At 47.1% G+C, this 20,492-nt stretch overlaps 5 protein-coding genes across 5 annotated transcripts; 1 reads left to right on the plus strand and 4 right to left on the minus strand.

Moving 5' to 3' along the window:
• Window positions 1-2,365: 2,365 nt before the first annotated feature.
• Window positions 2,366-4,940, minus strand: UA08_04051 (hypothetical protein; the record flags this gene model as incomplete). Its single annotated transcript, XM_020266332.1, has 5 exons — window positions 2,366-2,462; window positions 2,517-2,643; window positions 2,712-4,434; window positions 4,503-4,598; window positions 4,695-4,940. 5 exons carry the CDS (start codon window positions 4,938-4,940, stop codon window positions 2,366-2,368), a joined length of 2,289 nt encoding a protein of 762 aa, XP_020120769.1.
• Window positions 4,941-7,803: 2,863 nt separating this feature from the next.
• On the minus strand, window positions 7,804-9,259 carry UA08_04052 (hypothetical protein; the record flags this gene model as incomplete). The annotated part of the gene is made up of 2 exons (XM_020266333.1): window positions 7,804-8,568; window positions 8,636-9,259. The coding sequence occupies 2 exons, from the start codon at window positions 9,257-9,259 to the stop codon at window positions 7,804-7,806; spliced, it is 1,389 nt and encodes a 462-aa protein (XP_020120770.1).
• A 509-nt stretch (window positions 9,260-9,768) lies between these two features.
• UA08_04053 (hypothetical protein) lies at window positions 9,769-11,850 on the minus strand (the record flags this gene model as incomplete). The annotated part of the gene is made up of 6 exons (XM_020266334.1): window positions 9,769-9,924; window positions 9,969-10,029; window positions 10,101-11,265; window positions 11,395-11,436; window positions 11,485-11,659; window positions 11,722-11,850. The coding sequence occupies 6 exons, from the start codon at window positions 11,848-11,850 to the stop codon at window positions 9,769-9,771; spliced, it is 1,728 nt and encodes a 575-aa protein (XP_020120767.1).
• A 3,158-nt stretch (window positions 11,851-15,008) lies between these two features.
• UA08_04054 (hypothetical protein) lies at window positions 15,009-16,105 on the plus strand (the record flags this gene model as incomplete). Its single annotated transcript, XM_020266335.1, has 2 exons — window positions 15,009-15,056; window positions 15,128-16,105. The coding sequence occupies 2 exons, from the start codon at window positions 15,009-15,011 to the stop codon at window positions 16,103-16,105; spliced, it is 1,026 nt and encodes a 341-aa protein (XP_020120768.1).
• A 1,667-nt stretch (window positions 16,106-17,772) lies between these two features.
• On the minus strand, window positions 17,773-20,337 carry UA08_04055 (hypothetical protein; the record flags this gene model as incomplete). The annotated part of the gene is made up of 1 exon (XM_020266336.1): window positions 17,773-20,337. The coding sequence occupies one exon, from the start codon at window positions 20,335-20,337 to the stop codon at window positions 17,773-17,775; it is 2,565 nt and encodes an 854-aa protein (XP_020120765.1).
• Between the last annotated feature and the right edge of the window lie 155 nt (window positions 20,338-20,492).

Consider the following 20,492-nt stretch of genomic DNA (forward strand, 5'->3'; position numbering starts at 1 on the left):
GCCGATGGTATGTACCCCGAGGGTGAGTCGATCAGACGCTATTGGTGAGCGGGAAAAGAACTATCCGCCACTTTGGCTTTTTTACCCCATTAACTCGAAACGGTGATGTATATTGCAAATTTACCAGTAACTGCGTGAGTTCACTGTCTAACAAGGTCTGAGCTGGTCTACTATTGCTGTACAAGAACGAGTAGGATAACATCTAATTTGACCATAACGAAGTCCTTATTACACTACGCCCAGCTAATTAGAAATAATTCCTTCTTTACATTGCTTAGGTACAATGAGCCTTTCTAGAAGACTATATAGATTTTCCTTCCCCAGGATGGAGAGCGGGTTTAACGGTGAACTCAAAAATTAATTCGGATCCATGAAGATCATATGCTGCGCTTACCCTGAGATTCGTTTATTATTCGCTAGTTTGCACTGTATGCTCTTCAAAGCGCTGTGACACAAACGGCATTGTTGTCGGAAAATGGTCCCATATTAATATATGTGTTACATCTACAAGAACGACGATCAATAATAGGATCACCTCACATCGGAACTGCCAGTGAAGCTGCGTCATATCACATATGGATATGTACTAAGCATGCAGCGTGGCTATCATCAAAAAGAAAGGGTACTACCACTTAACTCTAGCCCCAAGCTGATTTATCGGAGCTTTCATCCGTAGCTCAAGGATCTCCATAATCCATTCCCTCTTTGAACAAATGTATAGAAGCCCAATTAAAAGAAATAACGGTAAGCCGGGTCAGGGGCCCATTCAATTTATTATTAAGATGAGTCCAATAATAACTAACTTAAGCATTATATATGTCATAACTAACTATCCGTAATTAAAAAATGAAAAGAAAAGGAAAGGAAAAATTGAAGACGCCACAGTGGTAGCAGTGACGTCAGCGATTGAATCGGCAACGGCCCGCTGCCGATAAGCTTTTGCCCATTGAAGCTGGATGGATGTATTTGCTCCCCGTTCAGGTACGTACTCCGGCTGATTTTCCCGTTCGATATCGAGGCAAGCTGAATTGCTAGGTGTAGGTTCTACGCACTGTAGAATGCAGCAACTAATTTGCTAACTAGTCAATAAGTTAGCGGTCTAATTTGAGCAAGATATCTCTTTCGCTCGGATGAGACGGCCTGAGAACAGCTTGATATCAACCAGCACCTCAAACTAATACTTACATTAGCGAAGTCAGTAAAACTATGCTCAATAGAGCACTAAGACGGTCCGCGAATCATTTCTAACCAGAGCCACACTGAGTGGCAAAATTGTTTGACGCCTCATGACCATTCAAAACCCTCAGTTCGCCACTGTCGAGATATGTAGGTGCATTCGGAAATGTCGCCGGGTTGCGTTCTTACTTCTCACTCACGTTGTCCCATATTATTCTCCCTGTGGATCTAGTGCACCTAGGCTTTAATTTTACATGACTCAGTTAACCGTTGTTGTAAGTTAGTTACAATCGCATACATGACAATACAATGCACCCGCCGCCCCACACAACACACGGCAAGTGACATAATTCCAGCCAACCACAACTTCTACGCCAGTTAAGAATCCATCGTTGTCAAATCTCAGTAGACCTGAGAACAAACACATCGGATATGGTTTCCGCTGTCTGGTCTTTCTTGGGGGATTCACGAAGTAGTCAAACCAAAAATAAGTGGTCTAGCCGACAGCAAGTTTAGGGAGCAAGGGGTCCCCGAGCCTCAGAAGATGGACTTTGCGCATTTGCAACACCTTCAGTCTTTCGTGGTGATCAATCTGGCCGACATCAACTGATCAACGAATGTAACTATCCATGCTGACGAATTTTTTCACTCAAAATTGCCTTTCCAAGTCGTACAGACATGCGGCACGCCTTCGCGTCCACCCTCTGGAGCATGGGTTGCTGGATCATACCTTGAAATCAAAACTAGGTGTGTTCAAGCTCTGTTTGACAGCCAGATGCAGAGTAACCATAAGCGCACGGCTCTCATTTAGAGAGCCTAAGAAAACGGCGGCTGAATGGCTATGCATTATTATTAACTTTTAACTGCATACTAAGACGAATCAGGATTTGATAGAAGACATGCTGCGTTTCATTCACTGGTGTTGCCTCCCTCTCTGAAATAGAAGAGCATGCAACGTAACCTGCAATATAGCCGTCCCAGCGCTCAATGACTGCAAAGTCCCAATAAACATAAAATACACACAAAAGCTATGACATCAAGTCTCAAGTATTGGCTACTGAGGGAAATCAAAGAATATGTAAGAGGCTAGGTTAGCCAAACAGACAAATACTACAAGTACGTCACGATATGTGGTCTTTTGACAACTATTATCACCCTCGTATCCTGTACATTAACATTAGTATGAATATTAATGCGTGACAATTAGTGAAAACCCATCGATCCATGCACCACAAGATCCCGAAACTCCAACAATGCTATAGCCTCGAGGCGGTATCAAGGTATGCCTGCATTTGCAATGTTAGTGCCAATCTTACTTTTGCGAAAGAGTCATCGCCTACCCAGAGCCTCCATTCGCGTTCCCATATACACCTGATTTCCTCCCAAAACTAGTAAGAATTTCAATTCCATCAATCCAGAGACCAGCTCGGACATAAAAACCCAATAAAAGTTCTCCACGTCGTGCATCTGGAATGCATGTTAGCATTCTGAGTAGAAAGGAAGGAGAACATTAGCTAAAGAAAACTTTCACTGACCAAAAACAAATTCATCGCCGCCTGGCTTCCCGCCTCGTTTGCCAAATAATTGACTAGTTGCATCTTCATAACAGAATTCTATGCCATCAAGGGCAAACCCATGATAGACTTTGACAGACGTCAAAACTTTCTTCTGGACAAATGCACTTTCTAAAATAACCTGCTGGGGTTCACTTCCTTCCATTTGAGAAAACCCTAGCTTGATACTAGTAAACCCCGTCTGACCCTTGGGAAGCTTGACAAGCGATTTTTTCGACGTCACAGCGTTTAGGTCATCAATTCGATGCCGCCCAAGGTTTCCTGAGAAAATTTCAAGCCGTATTTTCTTCTTCTGCTGTTCAAGGGGTAGCAAATTCCGCAGTTCACTTTCGGTGACGGTTACCTGTCTGGGTATATTACCACTCTCGTTGTTGATGAACTCCAAGAACTTGTGACATAGGTCATCGCCCTCTGTGTAAAGTTCTAGAAAAGCAACCCCTGATGCCGCCGTAAATAGAATTCTTCCATGTTCCACTGCCCAGGCCTGGATACTCTCATCTGGATGGCTAGGGGGGTCACTCGGTAGACGGAAGCAAGGGTGGAATCTGAATCTTAGGGTATCAAGTCGATGCCATTGGCATTCATCTGTTGGCAGACATAGTCTGACGCCTTCTGACCTTGTACGAGTCGAATACGGCTCCCGAGTGGTGAAGGTTCGGTTCAAACGGACATAGTCACGCAACATGACACCAGATTCTTGGTGTGGACACCCAAATAAATGACCGACTTCGTGCATATGAGCTCCGATGCCGATATTAGCTGACTCCCAACTGCTTCCCGCATCTCCACAATCGTTGGCTATATACCTTGTATCTGTTGGTGTGGTGTCGGAAAATGCGGGAGCCACTTGCTCTAGACATGACGGGTAATTTTGAAGATTATGAGAGCCAAATATTGCCATCTTTATGTTACCGCCGTCAGAACCCAGCGCAGCATGAGCGGTGATTACTTGCGATTCCACGTCCCAATGCGAATCAAGTAATAGCACTGAAACATAACGTTTCTGCTCCGGATGTGGCCGAAAGTATGCATTCACGGCATCTTTTGCAATATTGAACAATTCGTCTTTTCTCTTCGCAGGCCCGTACTGTTGAGCTATATCCAAGTCTCGTAATTCGGCAACCGTCTTTTCGGTTCTCACAATATGTACTTTGGCTTCGTTTCTTATCTGCCCCGATGCGAGGTCTCTCTGGCTCAGACTGCCTGTTTGCCATTCCTCTTCCAGCCGAAAGCACCTCCTACTGAAACCATTCCGAAACATTTGCTCTCCAGTAAAGGCTTGCCAGAGATAGGCAGCCATTCGATACTTCCTGATGGCCACATCAAGATTATTACCTTCGGTTTGAATGCGTTCAGGAACTGAATCAAAGGTGCCCGGAGAATCCTTAGCCAAGAGAATTACCAGGTCAAGAGGTGGGGCGTTAATCAATGGGAGGTAATTAATGCTGTGCCAGGACGAATGAGTGTAGGCCGAGCTGGAGGATAATTTTGGGGAGGTGAAATCAAAGCGTAACCGGTTGGGCCCCGGAACTAGATGAATGAGCACTTTGAAATGGGAGTCTGAAACCGGCCAGGTCGTCACAGGGAAGCTATCCTTGTCGTGGTATACCGTCAGGGTTCCGTCTATCGACAAGTGCCGCGGATCGCCTATGTGGCCAGAGACCAACAAAATTTTCTGATGCACCTAGGAACGAGAGACATGAGACAATGAGTAAAGCTGTATGTAAGGAGTGTCCGGTGACAAAACCATACCCATGAATTGTCGGATATAGAGATGATGCGCGGGGCATAGGGAGAAGTTGCGACCGGTGTTCGCACGGAGCCATTTGCGGGGGAGCCATTGCTCGACTGTACTCATTAGAAGATTCATTCCACATTTATTTGGGAGGCAAGAGAGTTATGTACATAGTAACTGTTTCTATTCGATTGAGATGTTATTGGTACCGGGCGTTGGGGGAGCGGTGACGGCATGGGCGGCACCCCTGAGCCTTTCATGGTCTCGCTGAGTGTATGGAGGTTTGGCGACGACGCGGATGGCTGGAGGGAGGGCGGCGTATTGGAGCTGTATGCGGTTCCTATTGTTGAGGAAGATTGGCCGCTTTGCATGTTGTCGTTGGGTTGGGAGTCGGTTGAGGTGGTTGTACGGAAGCTGGCCTTGGAGCGCCGCCGAAGCTCCCTGAAGATCGACATGTCGATTTTTCTTGTTTTCCTCTTTGCGATTGAGATATGACCGTCATTAAGGGACGCCGACGATGCCAGTAAAGATCGACTGGAAATAATAAATCGAAATGCACCGCCTGTTGGCGGTCTCGCCCACGAAATAGATGGGCGGACAAGTCGACGAGGTGGAAGTACCTAGGTATGCTGCTGGTGGTTTGTTTCTCTCCACGCAGGTGGGGGGGAGTGACGTTTGGCAGTTACGCTTGCGGTTGTGAGCCAGGAGGGAAAGAGCCACGGGCCAGGGACCAGGATCGAACGTGAGGGAGGCAGGTGCCCTGAAGAGAAAGGGAAAGAAAGGGAAAGAGCGAAATGAGTGCAAGAAGGAAGCCCTGAAGGAGCGAGAAGAATTCGTCTTAGCATCACTAAATTATTACTCCCCCGTTAAATTTTATTATATGGGCGGAAGTACGAGCGTAGTACGTGTTTGGAAGACAAACAAATCTTATGCAGTGGGTCGTAGACAAGACATTCATTTTCTGCCTCTCTGCCGGGAAACGGCCATCCTGCATTGCAGTCCGCACATTCATGCCTACCACAATGTTAGGTTGGTTGCCAACTATTTTTTATCATTGCCAATTGGACATCTGGCCGGTTATAGGGTGAGATGGTGTAAGCAGATCGCCGGATTTCAGGGTTGATGACGCGGAGGCTTCCCGGAACGAGACAGCCTTGTTTCACCTCGCCAGACTAGCTTACCCGGCCCAGACATGGCATACTATATAATATTTTGAGGTTCGCTTTCAGTTGGTATACTCACTACGGAGTATTAACGGGCACTCTTGGTCTCTGGCCTATTTCAAATCAAGCCATTCGTTTCTGATCTCAGATCTGTCCATTCGTCGATGAAACCACGTGAGGCCATCTGCAGATAAAGCTGCATTTCTTGCCGGATACGGTTAGTACGAGATAGTCTAGGCATTGGGGCCTCAGGCCACGATAGTCACGTGAAAATGTTTACAAAAATGCTTAGTAATAACATGCGCGGAAAACCCTATCCATCGATTGGTCCATCTCCATGACCGCCTTTCTGCTCAGCCTGGGCAAATTTCTAAAATTAAATACTACCAAACTAGTACTAGTGTGTAGGTGCGATAGGTTATAACGTCTTGCAAGGTGGTGCAAGTTAAGGTGACCTTGAATAATTGGCCAAGCGATGCTAAGCTGAAAAAACCGCCGAGGGAAGCTCAAGCTTCACTTTCTTTTGCACCTGGAATGATGCATACAACGTTCTCCCGACGATGTTCTAACTGAAAGCTGCCATGCCACATCAGTCTTCCACCTACCGACGACCATACAAGAAGTCGACCACGGTGCGCTTCTACGTGCCCATGTTTCTTGACAGCTCGATCTGTTTACAACTGACAACTGACGCGTCTCAGGGTTGCAACTCCTGCAAATCTCGGAAAATCAAGGTGAGCCCCATAGTATATACTCACTACTCAGCACACAGCATTGATTGGACTGGCCCAGTGCGACGAAGTTCGTCCCATATGTGGGAACTGTAAAAAGCACTATATAAATGCATCTGTCTGCCAATACGGCCGGCGACCTCCGTCAAAACCCACAGCGCTGGTGGCGTCGACATCAGAACTGACGGGGATGCCAGTGAGACCAGTGACATTGGACACGTCAAGTTCGTTGGCCCTACGACTCATGCACCATTACGCCGTGTCGATAGTCTGCAACCGGTCATCGGCTTCCTCGGAAAATGCCAGGCTCATCAATACGCTATGGGAGGTTGAAATCCCGTCCATGGCCTTTACCTCAGAAGTCGTAATGAATGCCCTTTTGGGGATTTCTGCCTGGCATTTATGGGCCATGAATTCACACGATCAGACCTTGATAATGGCTTCCAGGGCTTATTTTGGTAAGGCTATCAAACTACAGAGAGTTGCGCTTGAGCAACAAAATGAGGACAATTTAGCCCCAATATACATAGCTGGTATGGTCTTGGCCCATCATACCTGGCTTTTATCCCATACCGATGAAGGTTCAAACAAGCGCCAACTGAAGCTCGAGACCTTCTACTTGTGCAGTGGCTATCTAACATTGGGCAAAAGACTATCTCCAACCTGGTCCAAGTACACAAATCTCTGCGTGACTCCAGGAAACATATATCTTCATCTGCCACAGCACAACAAATTCACGGAAAGAGTTGTCCAAGACGGTGATCGTCTTCACGAACACGTTCAAAATGCAGATATCAACCAGAAAGACAAGGTGGTTTACAGAAAAGTGATTGGGGAGATCTTGAATATCTACGCATTGATAGCAAACACAAGCGAAGACGTATCCACAAAGGAGAATACCGTCGTCTCCTTTTTGCATCGAGTGCCTTCATCTTTCATGTCCCTGCTGCAAGGCCAAGAACCGATGGCAGTAGGCCTCTTGGCCCGCGCATGGGCCGCGCTTGGCCTGCTTAAAAATTCGTCAACGGCTTGGTATATCCATGGAGCCGGGGATTTTCAGGTCTATCGTCTTGCTGTCACGGAAGTCATAAATTTAATTCCACTCAGTTGGAAATGGATTATGGATTGGCCTTTAGAGATCATCTCAACGAAGTTTGACCCTTATTCATACGAAACAATTGCCTAGCTTTTTTTACTGAAACAAGAACACATGCGCAAAAATCAGCCACCATTGTTTGGTCCTACAACCAGATTCGACTTCAAAACCAGAACTGGTTTCTTGTTCAAGTAAGTAGCTATCACAGTACAATGTTAGATAGTGCCCTACTTGACGTTATTTTTTATTTTTATTTTTGATTAACTAGAATCAACCTTGACCAAGGCTCTATTTGCATCGGCTATATGACAAAAGAGGCATCATCACTCTACATAAAATGCTTTAACCGAGGAACAGTCAAGTCGAACACGTTTTGGGGGTCATATTTCTTCTTCAGCTCAATGATCTCATCAGCATGACAGCCAAAAAACCTGCTAAGTGTATCAGGCTGAGACGGTTTCTCTTCCGAAGTGTCCAAAGAAATATAAGTGCTGCCAAGGAGATTTTTATTATCAGTTTTCTGGACATCCTTCCAAAAATCGACAGCCCACTGTTCTGATAGCTCGTAATTTTCCTGCGTTGCATAACCCAGAATCTCAAGCATGAAATGAGGCTCCCTTGATGCGAATACAGAGTTACTCTGAGGCGTTGCAGAAGAAACACTGGATTGATGGATCGAAAACATGGTTCCATGATCAGACGGCAACTTTTCCAGATTCTTGCCAATGGTTTCCACTAATTCTGGAGTCAATTCATACAAATTTTGAGTGCGACTCGAGCCATAAACAACCTGTGGAACGTGAGCCCCATTCGCAGAAAACCATGCCGGGATCGTTGTCGCTGAGATAGTATTCATAAGTACTTTGCCCAGAGACGCAATCCTTTTACTCCAACGCTGGCCCTCTTCTGTATCTTCGGAACTCCACATGAAGCTTACACCGAACACTCTTCCAGGCGGTGCATTGAAGGCAACTTGTTGAAGAGTAAGCTGCGACGGAATACCGTCCTTTGAGAGTTCTCGATATGATGCGTTGTAATCTGTTATCGCTTTACCGATATTTTGCGAATCATATATGATCACGCCAGCAAGAATCTAAATATATAGTAAGGATATGATCAGCTCCATAATAAGGAGAGAAGGGGATCATTGCTTAACTTACACTTTTCAAGGAATAAACCCTGATTGAGACATCCAGAATGATTCCGAAAACTCCTCCTGCGCCACGTATTCCTTTCAGCAAGCCATCATCGGCTTTGACAATCTCACCACTAGCATCAACAATAGTGGCAGCGACAATCTGGTCTACCCCCAGGCCCCAGTTAGATGAAAATGGACCATACCCTCCATACATGGCCCATCCCACGTAGCCAACTGTCGGGATAGTGCCTGTAGGTGTTGCGAGTCCTTCCTTCCATAGGCTTTTAGCTAGCTCCTCTTGCAGGATGCCTGCACCTACAGTTGCGGTTTTGCCATCACTAGCGACTTTGACGGATGTAAATGCCCGCATGTCAATTGTTAGTGCGCCCTCGGCTATCGCGCGACCTTGGAGATTGTGACCACCTCCTCGGATAGTGAATTTGATTCCATTTGATCGGGAAAATTTCACAAGGGCGCTGACTTGCTCGACCGACTCTGGACGGACAATTGCGAGCGGATTGTCCCGACGAGCATGGTTCCAAACTTTTCTGTTTGATGCATACTCCGGGGAAGAAGGCGGCGTGTACTTGATCCCTGGATGATCTTTGAGGAAGGTCTCGAGTGTTGCTAGTTGTGCTTGTGCCATTGCCGGGGAATGTACAATGTCTGTCTATGGGAGATCGTCGGGAAAGATAATTGGGTAGGTAGTGAATGTTGGAGAGAAATACTCGATAAGCAGCCTGCTCATCCCGGATCCTACAATATGGCTTATTATTTATACCTGCAGGAATTAAGCTGATGACTTTACCTATCTGTAACTAGTTAACTTAAATGCATTATACTTACATATCATGAAGCTGGCTTATGCTTCCAAATCCAAGGCGAAAACGAACCCGAACGCGAAGACAACTGATTGGCTAATCTGGCAATGCCAAGGCGATTTCCCACCGTAGTGGCTTTTTGCGTGATTTCATTGGTTGCATTGTATATACTTCATTTTTTCCATAGAATATATAAGGTTCTATTTTTAATTTATACACAGCCATTTAGTGCTCACAGTGTCCACCGCGGCACTGCCCAGGCCTGGTGCAGGTGGTCACTCTGCTGTTTTCAAGATTTTTGATGGCCTACACTCTCGGATGCCCGACTCCGTATTCAGGCGAATGCCACCAGCCCCGATGATCCCTGGAATGGCAACACGTCTGGCTGACACGTGGTGTTGGCTGGAGGCAGTTGGCCTCCCAAGTAGGCCTGGACGGCTTCTAGTAAGCAGCTCGACGCTCTAGCAGAGGCAGTGTGTTGATTGAAATGCTGGATTAGTTTATGTCGTTAAAAGGAACAGAAGAAATACATACCCTGACAGAGTTTTGTGTGAGAACGACAGACCCAGGGAAGACAGATGACATTTTATAAGCACTAGCGTGACGCGGTGTTATTAGCTTGGGAATAGTCAAAATGGCGAGGAAGTTTATGAGTACTATACGCACTTTCTCTTTGGCGTGACAGGGTCGATGTCTGCTGTGACAAAAAGAATTGGGAATAACGTATTCCTGGGTTCCATTATGGAGGCTGCAAGTTTTCCCGCCTCAGGAATCTCGACGTCAAATGATCTGCAAGCCACAGTGTTGGCATTGTTTGGCCAGACCTCACCAAAGACCTCGCTCTCGTAGGTCAAGGTCTCAACGTATGCTCTGTACTCTTCGAGTGTGGCGTACTTAGTGCCGCCATATCCATCCACACATTTGATTAATGTGTCGGTGTCGATTGTACTCCCTATAGTTCCATTGTTGCAGGGATCTGCCGGGATGCTTCCACTCATCACTGCGGCCAGATAGTCCGTCGTGTTTCCTGCCTCGAGAGAGGAGAGAACATCAGCTAGAATAGGGAAGTACATCAAAGGTGTATAGAGTGCCTCTAGGGCATATTGTTTGAGATCAGAGTAAGTAGCGAGAAGAGGGATTTCACAAGCTTCCGAACTTGGGATGGGAATAGGATTGTATTTGAGTTCAGCGAGCAAGCTGTCAAATCGATCACTGATGTTCGCGGCGGACGGGCCCCAGAAAGAACAATTCTGAGGACCACCTTGGTAGCAGTATTGACTGAAAGATTTAATAGCCTCATCTGTCTCGAATAAATTCTGCTTCCATGCCAGATCATAATAATCGGACGCATCCAGCACACCATCGACAATCATTCTGTCCACTTTGTCTGGAAACATAGACGCAAATGTCACTCCGAGAACAGTGCCATAGCTAAGGCCCCAATATGTAAGCTTGGCGTCGTCCGCAGGCTTCCCGGCTGCGACTTGCTCTGCTTGGATGTAAGTGAGCATGTCACGAGCGACTGCTGGGGTGCTGATGAAGCTGGCGTTTCCATTCGAGCCGCCTACGGTTGAGGTACATGCCTGACCGAAGATGTCCGCTGCGTAGAATTGAGTCTCGAGGGCAACGGATGACGCATATGAAATGAAGGGGTAGTATAGCTTCTCAAATTGGGCTCTCTGTTCCGGGTGGCCCGGCCAACAGTCTACTGTAGGTCCACTGTGGCCAACAGCACGCCCGTCGATACCAACAATGTTATGCTGACCTCCGAGGAGTTCTGATAGAGCCTGCCCATCGCTAATGACGAAGTTCTGTCGGATTATTTGCCTTCCTATCTTCAAGGCTTGTGCAACACGACAACTTCACACAACGGGGGTGTTCCCTGTCCTTTGTCATGTATGCGAGTGCCGCGATTGGGGGCCCGGGGGGGTTGTGGTTCGTGTCGGAGCTTAAAGCTGACCGCTGTTCACACCACCGGGACCCCCTGCTCCTGCGTCAATTCCTGCACGGGTCTTGCAACAGAAGTCTATCTTGGGTGATGTGGACTTACCAGTTTTGAACACAACATTCTGGGTTTCTGCTCTCTGGTTCTGTGCTGTATATTTGGAAATGGCAATAGATGTATTCCCCCGGCTTGGATCTCCGTAGTCAAGCGGGACTTCCAGTTTTGCACATGTGTAGTTTTCGAAGCATGGTGTCCATTGAAGAGTTGTTGAGGATGCAACCTAGAGAGCGGAAGAAGTCAGAGGCTTGTAATTCTTTCAGATTGAGAGACATAGAGGCATACGGAAGCCCAGTCGTCAACTGTACTGCGAACTGTATGCGAGGGTATTGCGGTAGCTGAGACGGTACTAATTTGGCTGACAACTGCTGACCCAGCAAGATATAAAAGCCATGTAGAGCTACAAAACATCATGTTGGTCAAATTTAATAAGGGAAAAAAGATATTCGGATTGGTACTGTTGGCATATTGTCCATCAACATGATCGGGAGAGTCAATGGACGCTTTTATATTCAGTCAAGATAAGCTCTGATACGCTCTGATATCCCAAGTCAGAATGTCTAGCAGTTAACTAGGCAGCATTAAAATCAACTTAGGGCTACTTGAGGTTATTTTTATTTTTAGAGGACGTTCCCAATTAGGAAGACACTACTAAAAAGCTCAGGCCTGCTATTGGCTCCCCAAGGCAAGTGTGGATCACATTTACATAAGGCTGAGGCTCCGCTTTTCGATTTTACAGGGGGGAGCCAATCATATTAGAGATACACCTTTAGTGTCAACTCAGCGTCAGTATGGATTGGAGTCTATGGGTTAAGGAAAAGTTTCTTCTTTCTTTGGTAGTCTTGGATCTACATTGTGTTGGAGACGAGGGAGCCAATAGTAGTTGTCCAGCAGTACAGCCCCAATGTCTCGGTCGAGACAAGTAAATCCCAGCGCCGTTGTTAGTTATTCGACGTTCTATGGAAACGTCGCGAACCTGATGATGATCGCTTACTCTATGCCTTGATATTGACAGGGGTAAAGCGCTAGTTAAGGCTCCACCTTGAATAGCCGACGCATTGCCGATCGGTCGACTGCGAGTTCTGTCACGAAAGGACAACGAGTACGAAGTACAAGTGACGACACCCTGCCATGCGCTCTTGCTTCATTTCCAGATCTAAACCTTCATGTTCTCGTTTTTCTGCTCTTGACAAGTTTGGCGGGCTCAGAATGTCCTCAACCCTTGGGTTTCATTCTGAAATATGTGCAGACGTTAATGAACCCTAGTTCCGAGGGCAGGCCGTTTGTTTTGAAGCTTGTGTCTGAGTCGATATTCGACCACTCCGTAACGCTCAAGCAGGCTTTTCCGGATACCATGCAACTTCGAATACATGTTGACGTTAATGAAAATGATCGGGCTCTGGTTTATGAGCACTTTACTCATGACTTGCTTTCCTTAGTGCAGAGAAACACAAATCTTTCCCTCAAAACAAGAAAGTTGATAGTACAGGAAGTCGGACAAGCAGTGACGGAGCTTCACACTAAGCATTGGATACATTTAGGTCGGAGTCATTAAAGATATTACAGCATAAGGCTTCACTAACGTACACATCTCACCCAGATATTAAGCCTGACAATGTCAGATCGATGGCAAGGAAAACAACGAGGGCCAATTTGAAATAGAGAGAGTGATGCTATCAGATCTGGACTGTACTCTGGAACTAGAAGGAGAAAACCTCCTCAATGCCAGAATAGGCAATATCATGTGGCGCAGTCCAGAGGCGCAAGTAGGGAAGGATGTTGGCAAGCCTGGAGATGTATTCTCTCACGGACTTCTTGTAAGTTGGATTACTGATTTCTCGAAAGTTGTTGCTTAAATTTGCTCCAGTGTCTCTATGTGATAACGGGTATGGAGACCCTACACCCGGACTTCCAAGAGTTGAAAGAAGCCGGCATTGAGCCTGAGCTGGAAATCATAAGTTGATTGATCACGTTCTTCGGCCCAGTGCCCTCTGGACTACTAACACATCTTAACGATCAAAAATGGGGCGACGTCTTGAAGGACCTATCAGAGGCAACAGCTGGAGATCCGAGCATGCGATTCCGTCAGTGGACTGAGGAGGTTTTTCCAAACCTTGATGCTGAGGCGAAGAGAGTGATATTCAGGATGACAAACCTCAATCCGATTGAGAGAGCTACCATGCTCGAAGTTTTGCAGGATCCTTGGTGGACGAGCTCCTAGAACTGGACAGGAAGTGTAAATATTCGTTTGCTGGCTGGACAAGTTTTGAAGTACTGGGTACTTACTTTGTATAATGTCTCTCATCTCCTACTATAAGATACCTAGGTAGCTCCCACCATCCGTCTCAGAGCCTCAAGGCTCATAAACTATGACTGGTATGTCCTCGAACACTTTATTGCAGCTTGTTATTCACAAGAATCGCTGATTCTAACGGAAGCGCCGTTGGTCTTCGCTCCAGCAACTTGACGGGCGAACATCCTGGGGCAATTCTGGTGACTCCCAAGGTCAGAGGGAAAAGCGAAATATTTGAAGCAGCATATCCTTCAAAGAGAATCAGCGGTCCTGTTGAATGGCAACCTGAATTCGCATGCTCGTTCAAAAGCGGAAACACTAGTCCTGGGACCCTGTTTAATGTCGGCATTACGCTAATGCGGTGACTTCACTGAGTGGTTTAGCTCTGGACGACAGCTATATTCAACCGCCAGGTGTATTGCAAATTCGTCTGCCCTGAGCAGTAGTCGCTGGGCGTATGCAGAAATGGTAGGGACAGGATCGTCGGTTTTGGGCGTTTTGCTTTGTCTCGACTCAAAGGATGTAGTCAGCCTTGAGTGGCACGCTGGCTTTATGTTGTATCTATCCATGCCCGGCTTCCAATGCAACACCCCGGAATGGCACACAGAATGCTTCGGTAGCGAGTGCAACGCAACGTGCGTTTTGGGGAAATAGCTATGGCAAATAAGTTGACCGGGAGTTAGCGCGAAATCGGTCTCGGCGAGGCTTTCCTCTCAGCGGCGTCCGATAAAACAAAGCCGCGTGTAACTATCGTAGGAGCAAATAACCAAGCAGGATAAAGCTGTCGGCAGCCAATTGAGGCGGTTGGCAGGCAGGATGTGCCCCGTGCATTCCACGGTGATGGCCGGGCGACGGCTCAGGCACCCAGGCTGCAAGGCCTCAGCTCGGGACGGCTTTCCTCTTTCTTGTTTGCCGAATTCTACTCTACCATCGACCCAGTCTCGTCCTGTTTTTTTCCTCTGCAAAAGAAAAGACTGCTTACAATTTTATTTTAATTCCCTTTACGTCACTTGAACATCCACGCTGCACTATCATCCCAATCTCTGGTAGTTGTCCAGTTTCTACAAATATTGTCGGTTTTCCAGGGGAAGAGCCCTCTCGACGATCCTGCAGCTGAGGCCCTTGCTCCCACTTCAAGGCCAGCCTCGGGTGCTTGTACTCCTACCCCAGACTTTTCCAGTCAAGCGAGCATTGAGTCTACTCTGCCTAGCACGCATGCTTGTTGCGGTATATAATTTTTATTGGAAATTGGGAGTAGTAGGGGGGAAAACAAGCCAGGATGAAGGAGCGAACAGTCAACCCAGCGGTCCGCAAGAACATTGCCCAGGTAAGTTGCCCACACAGCACAGCTAACCACGGTCATGGTGCGGATCTCACTCACAACCTCTTCTATAACAGGTATGCTTGAGTCTCCAGGACCGACTCGGTCTTGCCAAGGTCAAGTACCAGCAAGGTCGACTGGGCATTTCGAATCCTAAATATTTGCACGATGGCCGCCTCGATAAACCGTCTGACTCCTCGTCCGTGATGGCATACAGCCGCTACGATACTCCTCTTACGTCCTCGCCAACAAGGAATGCCACTTTTTCGCACGAACTCCCCAGGTCTGCAAGAAACAAGCACGCGGCCACTTTCAGTTCAGACATGATGCAGCCGATGCTCAATGCTAGCAGGAAGCGGGTTCGTTCCAATTCGATTACAGACAGACCGGCGAAAGCCCCCAGGCTATCTTGGAAGACGTCCCATAATCTACCAGAGTCTTCTCCTGTCGTTGCTCGCCAGCTGCCAATTTATTCAAACCACCCTCCCTCTTTCGACGCCCCCGCATTCTCTTTCCCTGCAAACTCAGACGAAGAGAATGACCAGGATCTTCCCCGCATTCATAATGTTAGTTCTTCGATGGTCAGTTCTTCGCCACCACGAACACCTACGCTGCGGCAAGCTCGCCTGCCAAAGAATGATAAAGGCATGGGCAATGAGGACGGCGCAGATCTGTTGCTATTCCTAGCAAACTCTCCGACACCGGCCAGAGTCAACACCAGACCTCAAATCAGAGACTTTCCCCCGTCAACTCCTCCCAGTCAATATGCTGCTCTGCCTTCGTTGACTCCGACGCCGGGCGGTGGTGTGTTTCCTAATTTTAGTACTCCAGGCCAACAATTCAACTTTGCGGATTTCGTCAATGTGACGCCTAGTCCAGCCCAGCGTCCCTGGGGTGGACGGACTCCAGGAAGTCTGTCGAAGACGCCACTGCTAAGAACGGCGAGGAAGCCTCTGAATTTTGACAATCTTGTTCCTCCCGACCCGAACAGTCCTGTTGGGCGCAGTAAGGATACTGGACTGGCTCTGCAACTCGGCGAAGAGCTTAGACCATAGAACTCATGCTGAGACTATTTTGAATTACTTGTTATGTCTGAGATGATGACTTAGTCACGATTCTTTTTTGTATGCTGTTGAAAACAGCTTTTTTGCATTTTGTTTGGCGCAATTCTTTTTTTCTTTTCCCTTTCTCTTCCTTTCTCTAACCCTTTGACCCGGTTCGTCATTTCACTGATATGTTATCTTCTTGTCTTGATGTCGATATGCAGATATCATACCATGCTGCGCATCCTTTTTCCTATCCCTATTGTGTAATCCATGACAGTCGCTTTGTACACTCTTCTTTTCCTTTGTCTACAATCGATCACCTAATCAGCGTCGAAAAAATGTACGGAATACAACTGTACTACTCATGACTCGTTGTCACTAGCTAGCCAGTGAGCTAAATCAATTGATTGGACTAGCCGAACTGAAATCGAGAGGCAGTGTAATTATTAACAACTTATACGCAGCCCCTCATTGCACTACCCACAGAACACGTCATAGACTAGGATTAATTCTAACTAATTACACTTGCAGGGCTCCATCCAACAAGGAAGCCCCGATAGATATTCCTCCGTGTTACTTCATTTGAATCGGATCTAATTTGAATTGACACGCTGGCGACTTGGCAACCTTACGCACGCGTTGCGAAACGCGTCACGCGTCGTTTTCGCGACACGGACCTGACGATCTTGCCGTTTAAAGTTTAGCGTATCATGATTCGCCGATCTTAGCGTATCTTGGCGCCACGGGGCTCCGCCGAATCTCCGATTGTCTCTTTCATATGACGTTGCTGATTGGCTGATGCTAAATCTCTTGGCAGTTATCGTGCCGTCTCTCAGTCTCCAATCGTTTGGATTGGTCTTGGTTTTTTCTTTTTTGATGTCGGCGACTTTTTCTCTCCAATGTCTCATATGCTGCTCCGATAGATCTATCTTTTCTCATCGCAGAAAACGTGGAATCTATTATTCAATGAATTTGACTTTCCAAAATTTTGAAACCTAGCGCGCGGAAATTGGACGTAAATGTCAACTACCTAAACAGGAATCTCTACCTTGTAAGGCCTCCCCTAGCAGATCTGATGTTACGTATTAGCATTCACAGCATAAATACTTTCCCCTCAAAGTAAATACATATATTTCTATAGCTTAATCAACATTGCAAACTCCTTTTCCAACTTTCGCTTTGTGTGCCTCGCAGGTCTTCGCATGTCCCTGGAACAGCCTGATCAAGCTTGCGATCATGGTTGCTGCTGTCGAGTACGTGACGGCAAAGATACTAACGCCCATCTTCAGCCAGAAACACTTCCAATAAGGAGGGTGACAAGGCCGTTATTCTCGTTGGCGGCTGTATTATTGTGCCGTATAATCTGCTAAAGATGACTTCCGAAGAGCAGAATGTTGTACGAAAAATACGTTGGTTGAGCCACGATTCTCGACTTCTGCCGCCCCTTCGACTTACAACACTGGTTGTCTTCACTTCGACCTTCACGGGCCCCTTCGGCAAGGACATCATACCGCTACGAGAGTACTCCTTTGAGCTCTAGTGGTCGACGGGTAAAAAGTTATGCTCAACTTGTTATCATAAGAGGGACCGCACGAGCTCATTCACCATTATACGTTTCAATAAATTTAAATAGATGAAAAGTCGGACTTAGTCACTGATTGAGCTATTATCCTTTTTCACCCTCCATCTAAATCGCGATAAGCTTGCTCCTCTTGCTCGTCAATGTTATCGTCATCGATCATAGGATTCTCCTCCTGCGCACGCTCCATTTGTTTCCGCCACAGCGCGGCCAGGTAATCAGATGTACTCGCTTCATCAATAGACTTATCTTCTCTCACACGCAGAAAGCGTGGGAATCGAAGACTCAGACCCCTCTCTTCGCTAACAAGTCCGATCGCAGCAGTATAGGTAGGACTAAGCGTAATATCCGCGAATGCCATCTCCCAGACTTCTTGCGGCTCAAACCATACATCTGGCTCCCCCGCATTATAGTCGATGTAACTCGGTTTACTAGCAAGGACATTATCGCTGTCTTGGCAGTATTTGTCCTTGTTGGATTGATAAAATTTATCAGTGAAGCCTGACATGCACTTGGTCACGGCTTCGAGAACCCCCGTTTCAGGGTTGCGCACTGCAAGGAGGATGGGAGACCACCATTTGGCTTTGCGCCCGTTGCCGTGCCATGCTGCAATCGGGATTAGGTCAAGGGTATCTGAGGATGTACTGTAGTCCTTCTTCACTTTAAGCCAGGACTCCAGCCGTTTGTCGGGTTCGTAGGTTGAAAGGAGTGCTTTGCGCCGCGTGCTTCTTTCTTTCTTTTTTGCTGGGGGTGGTAATTGCTCGTTCCGTAATTCTTCATTGCTTTCTAGGGTTTCTGCATAGAGACCATCGCCATTGTTTTCAGCAATGGCAGCATCCTCGGAGACTAGATTGTTCTGAGTTTCATTGTCCAAGACCTTGACCATAATGCCCTCGCACTTGACATCCGTGGCCATCTTGAAAAACTCAAGCACTGCCTCTGAATCAGCCGACGTCGCATCCAAATTCTTCACCCATGTGAACCGATTAGGTATCTCTGTGAAAAGACTACGAAGCATATCTCGTCGCTCCCGAAACGATCGATCAAGGAGTGGCTCTTCATTAAGATACATCAGATCGAATGAGAAAAGACAGACATTTACTTTTATGCTTCCAATATCGACATTCTTCTTGGCCCGGTTGGTAAGCGTCTGGAATGGCTGGAGCTCGCCAGTTTCTTGGTCGACGGCAACGACTTCTCCTTCGAGGATAAAGCTCGACACAGACTCTCCCCTGATCTGTGGCACCAGAGACACCAAGTCCGGGTATTTGTCTGTCATGAGCTCAAGGTGGCGAGAGAATATGCTCACTTTACCGTTCGAGTCACAGTGAACCTGAGCTCGCTGTCCGTCGTATTTGTATTCACACGCAAAGTCGCGGCCTTGCAATTTGGTCAGCATGTCTGAAAGGTCCCGCGTAATGCTGCCTAGCATAGGTCGTAGAGGTATATGTAGCGTAAGCCCACATCGCATAAGTAACTCTTCTGTAACGCCAATCTCGAGTAAGCAGGGAACCAAATCATCATAGTTCGGATGTCTTGCGTAAGACGCTTTAACAATTTCTTCAGACCTTAGGTACAACTCAGCAAGTTCGTCTTTCCTAAGTTTTGCCAAATATTTCATTCCCTTGGTAGCGAATTCGGCTTTGGGGGGCTTCGAGAATAAAAAAGCTCGTGCAAGAGCAATGAGCATAGTAGTCTTGACTGCCCCGATACGCAAGTGCTGAACCAGAGTTCTTACAATATAGCGACTCTCTTCGGCACTCCGAGTATCCTGGAGTAGCCTTTCGACGATACGCTGCTTAGTCTCCTGGCTGCCAGAGCCTTTGCTTCTTGCAATCTTGGTCAATGACTGGTAGACACCTTTAATTGTCAGCGGCTTCGGCTTTTTGAGAGTGAAGCTCTGTCGTTTCTTGGCTTCAAAGGCCACATCTCCTGCATCTCCATGTTTATTGTAAAGTGTTCTAAGTCCTTGAGCATTCAATCCATATATATTTTTGAAAGCCTTCGATATCACAGAGCCGCCCAGTCCTAACTCCGCTGGCTCATATGGAGGAGCAAAGGAATTCGTCGCCAGCCACACGGCAGGTAAGAGGCTCTCAGGAGCACCTTCGATTAGTATGCGTAAGAGGTTGACGAGAGTATCCACGATTTTAATGCGCTTCGTTGTGCTATTCACAAGAATAAACCCCTGTGTTAAAAGCGCATACGAGGCATCTCCACCATCGTGTGCCCAATGCTTCTGAAGTTCAGGTACGTATTTCGCAGGGTCAAATGTCAGTGGGCTCTCATCGAGGGGGATTGCCGACACAATGGTGTCTTCTGAACCCAGAGAGGATTGAAGAGACAGTATATCTTTAGAAGTCGAGCTCTGCGCATGCGTTGCGATGTTTGATGGCTTGGAGATCGAGGGCTCTGCCTTGTCTAGCATCTTGCGCGGCGAAGTGTCCTCTGTACTTGGAATCGATTCGGGGTGTGCTTGGGTATCAGTTTGATTCCATTCGTCTTGCAATTTACGAGCAAGCTCCTCGTCGGTAAGAAGCTCCTCCTTGTTGGCTTCTGAGCTTTTTGGTGGCAATTGTGCATGCTGGGCGGAAAAGAACGATTCAATGCTTCGCATAGAAGGGACTCCATTGACCTTTCGCTTTTTTGCTGGACTAGGCATGGTCGCGTTGCCTTTCACGAATTTAATTGAGAAATTATCAGTGGCAGGCGCAAGTTTCCATGGTTGCTGTCTAAGAATAATGATTCATATGTATGGAGCTCGGGTAGGAGTGGGAGAGACTGACTTGAGCTCCCGCGGACTCCACCACAGCCCGC

This window comes from Talaromyces atroroseus (genome assembly GCF_001907595.1).
Source record: "Talaromyces atroroseus strain IBT 11181 chromosome Unknown scaffold_4, whole genome shotgun sequence".
NCBI lineage: Eukaryota > Fungi > Ascomycota > Eurotiomycetes > Eurotiales > Trichocomaceae > Talaromyces > Talaromyces atroroseus.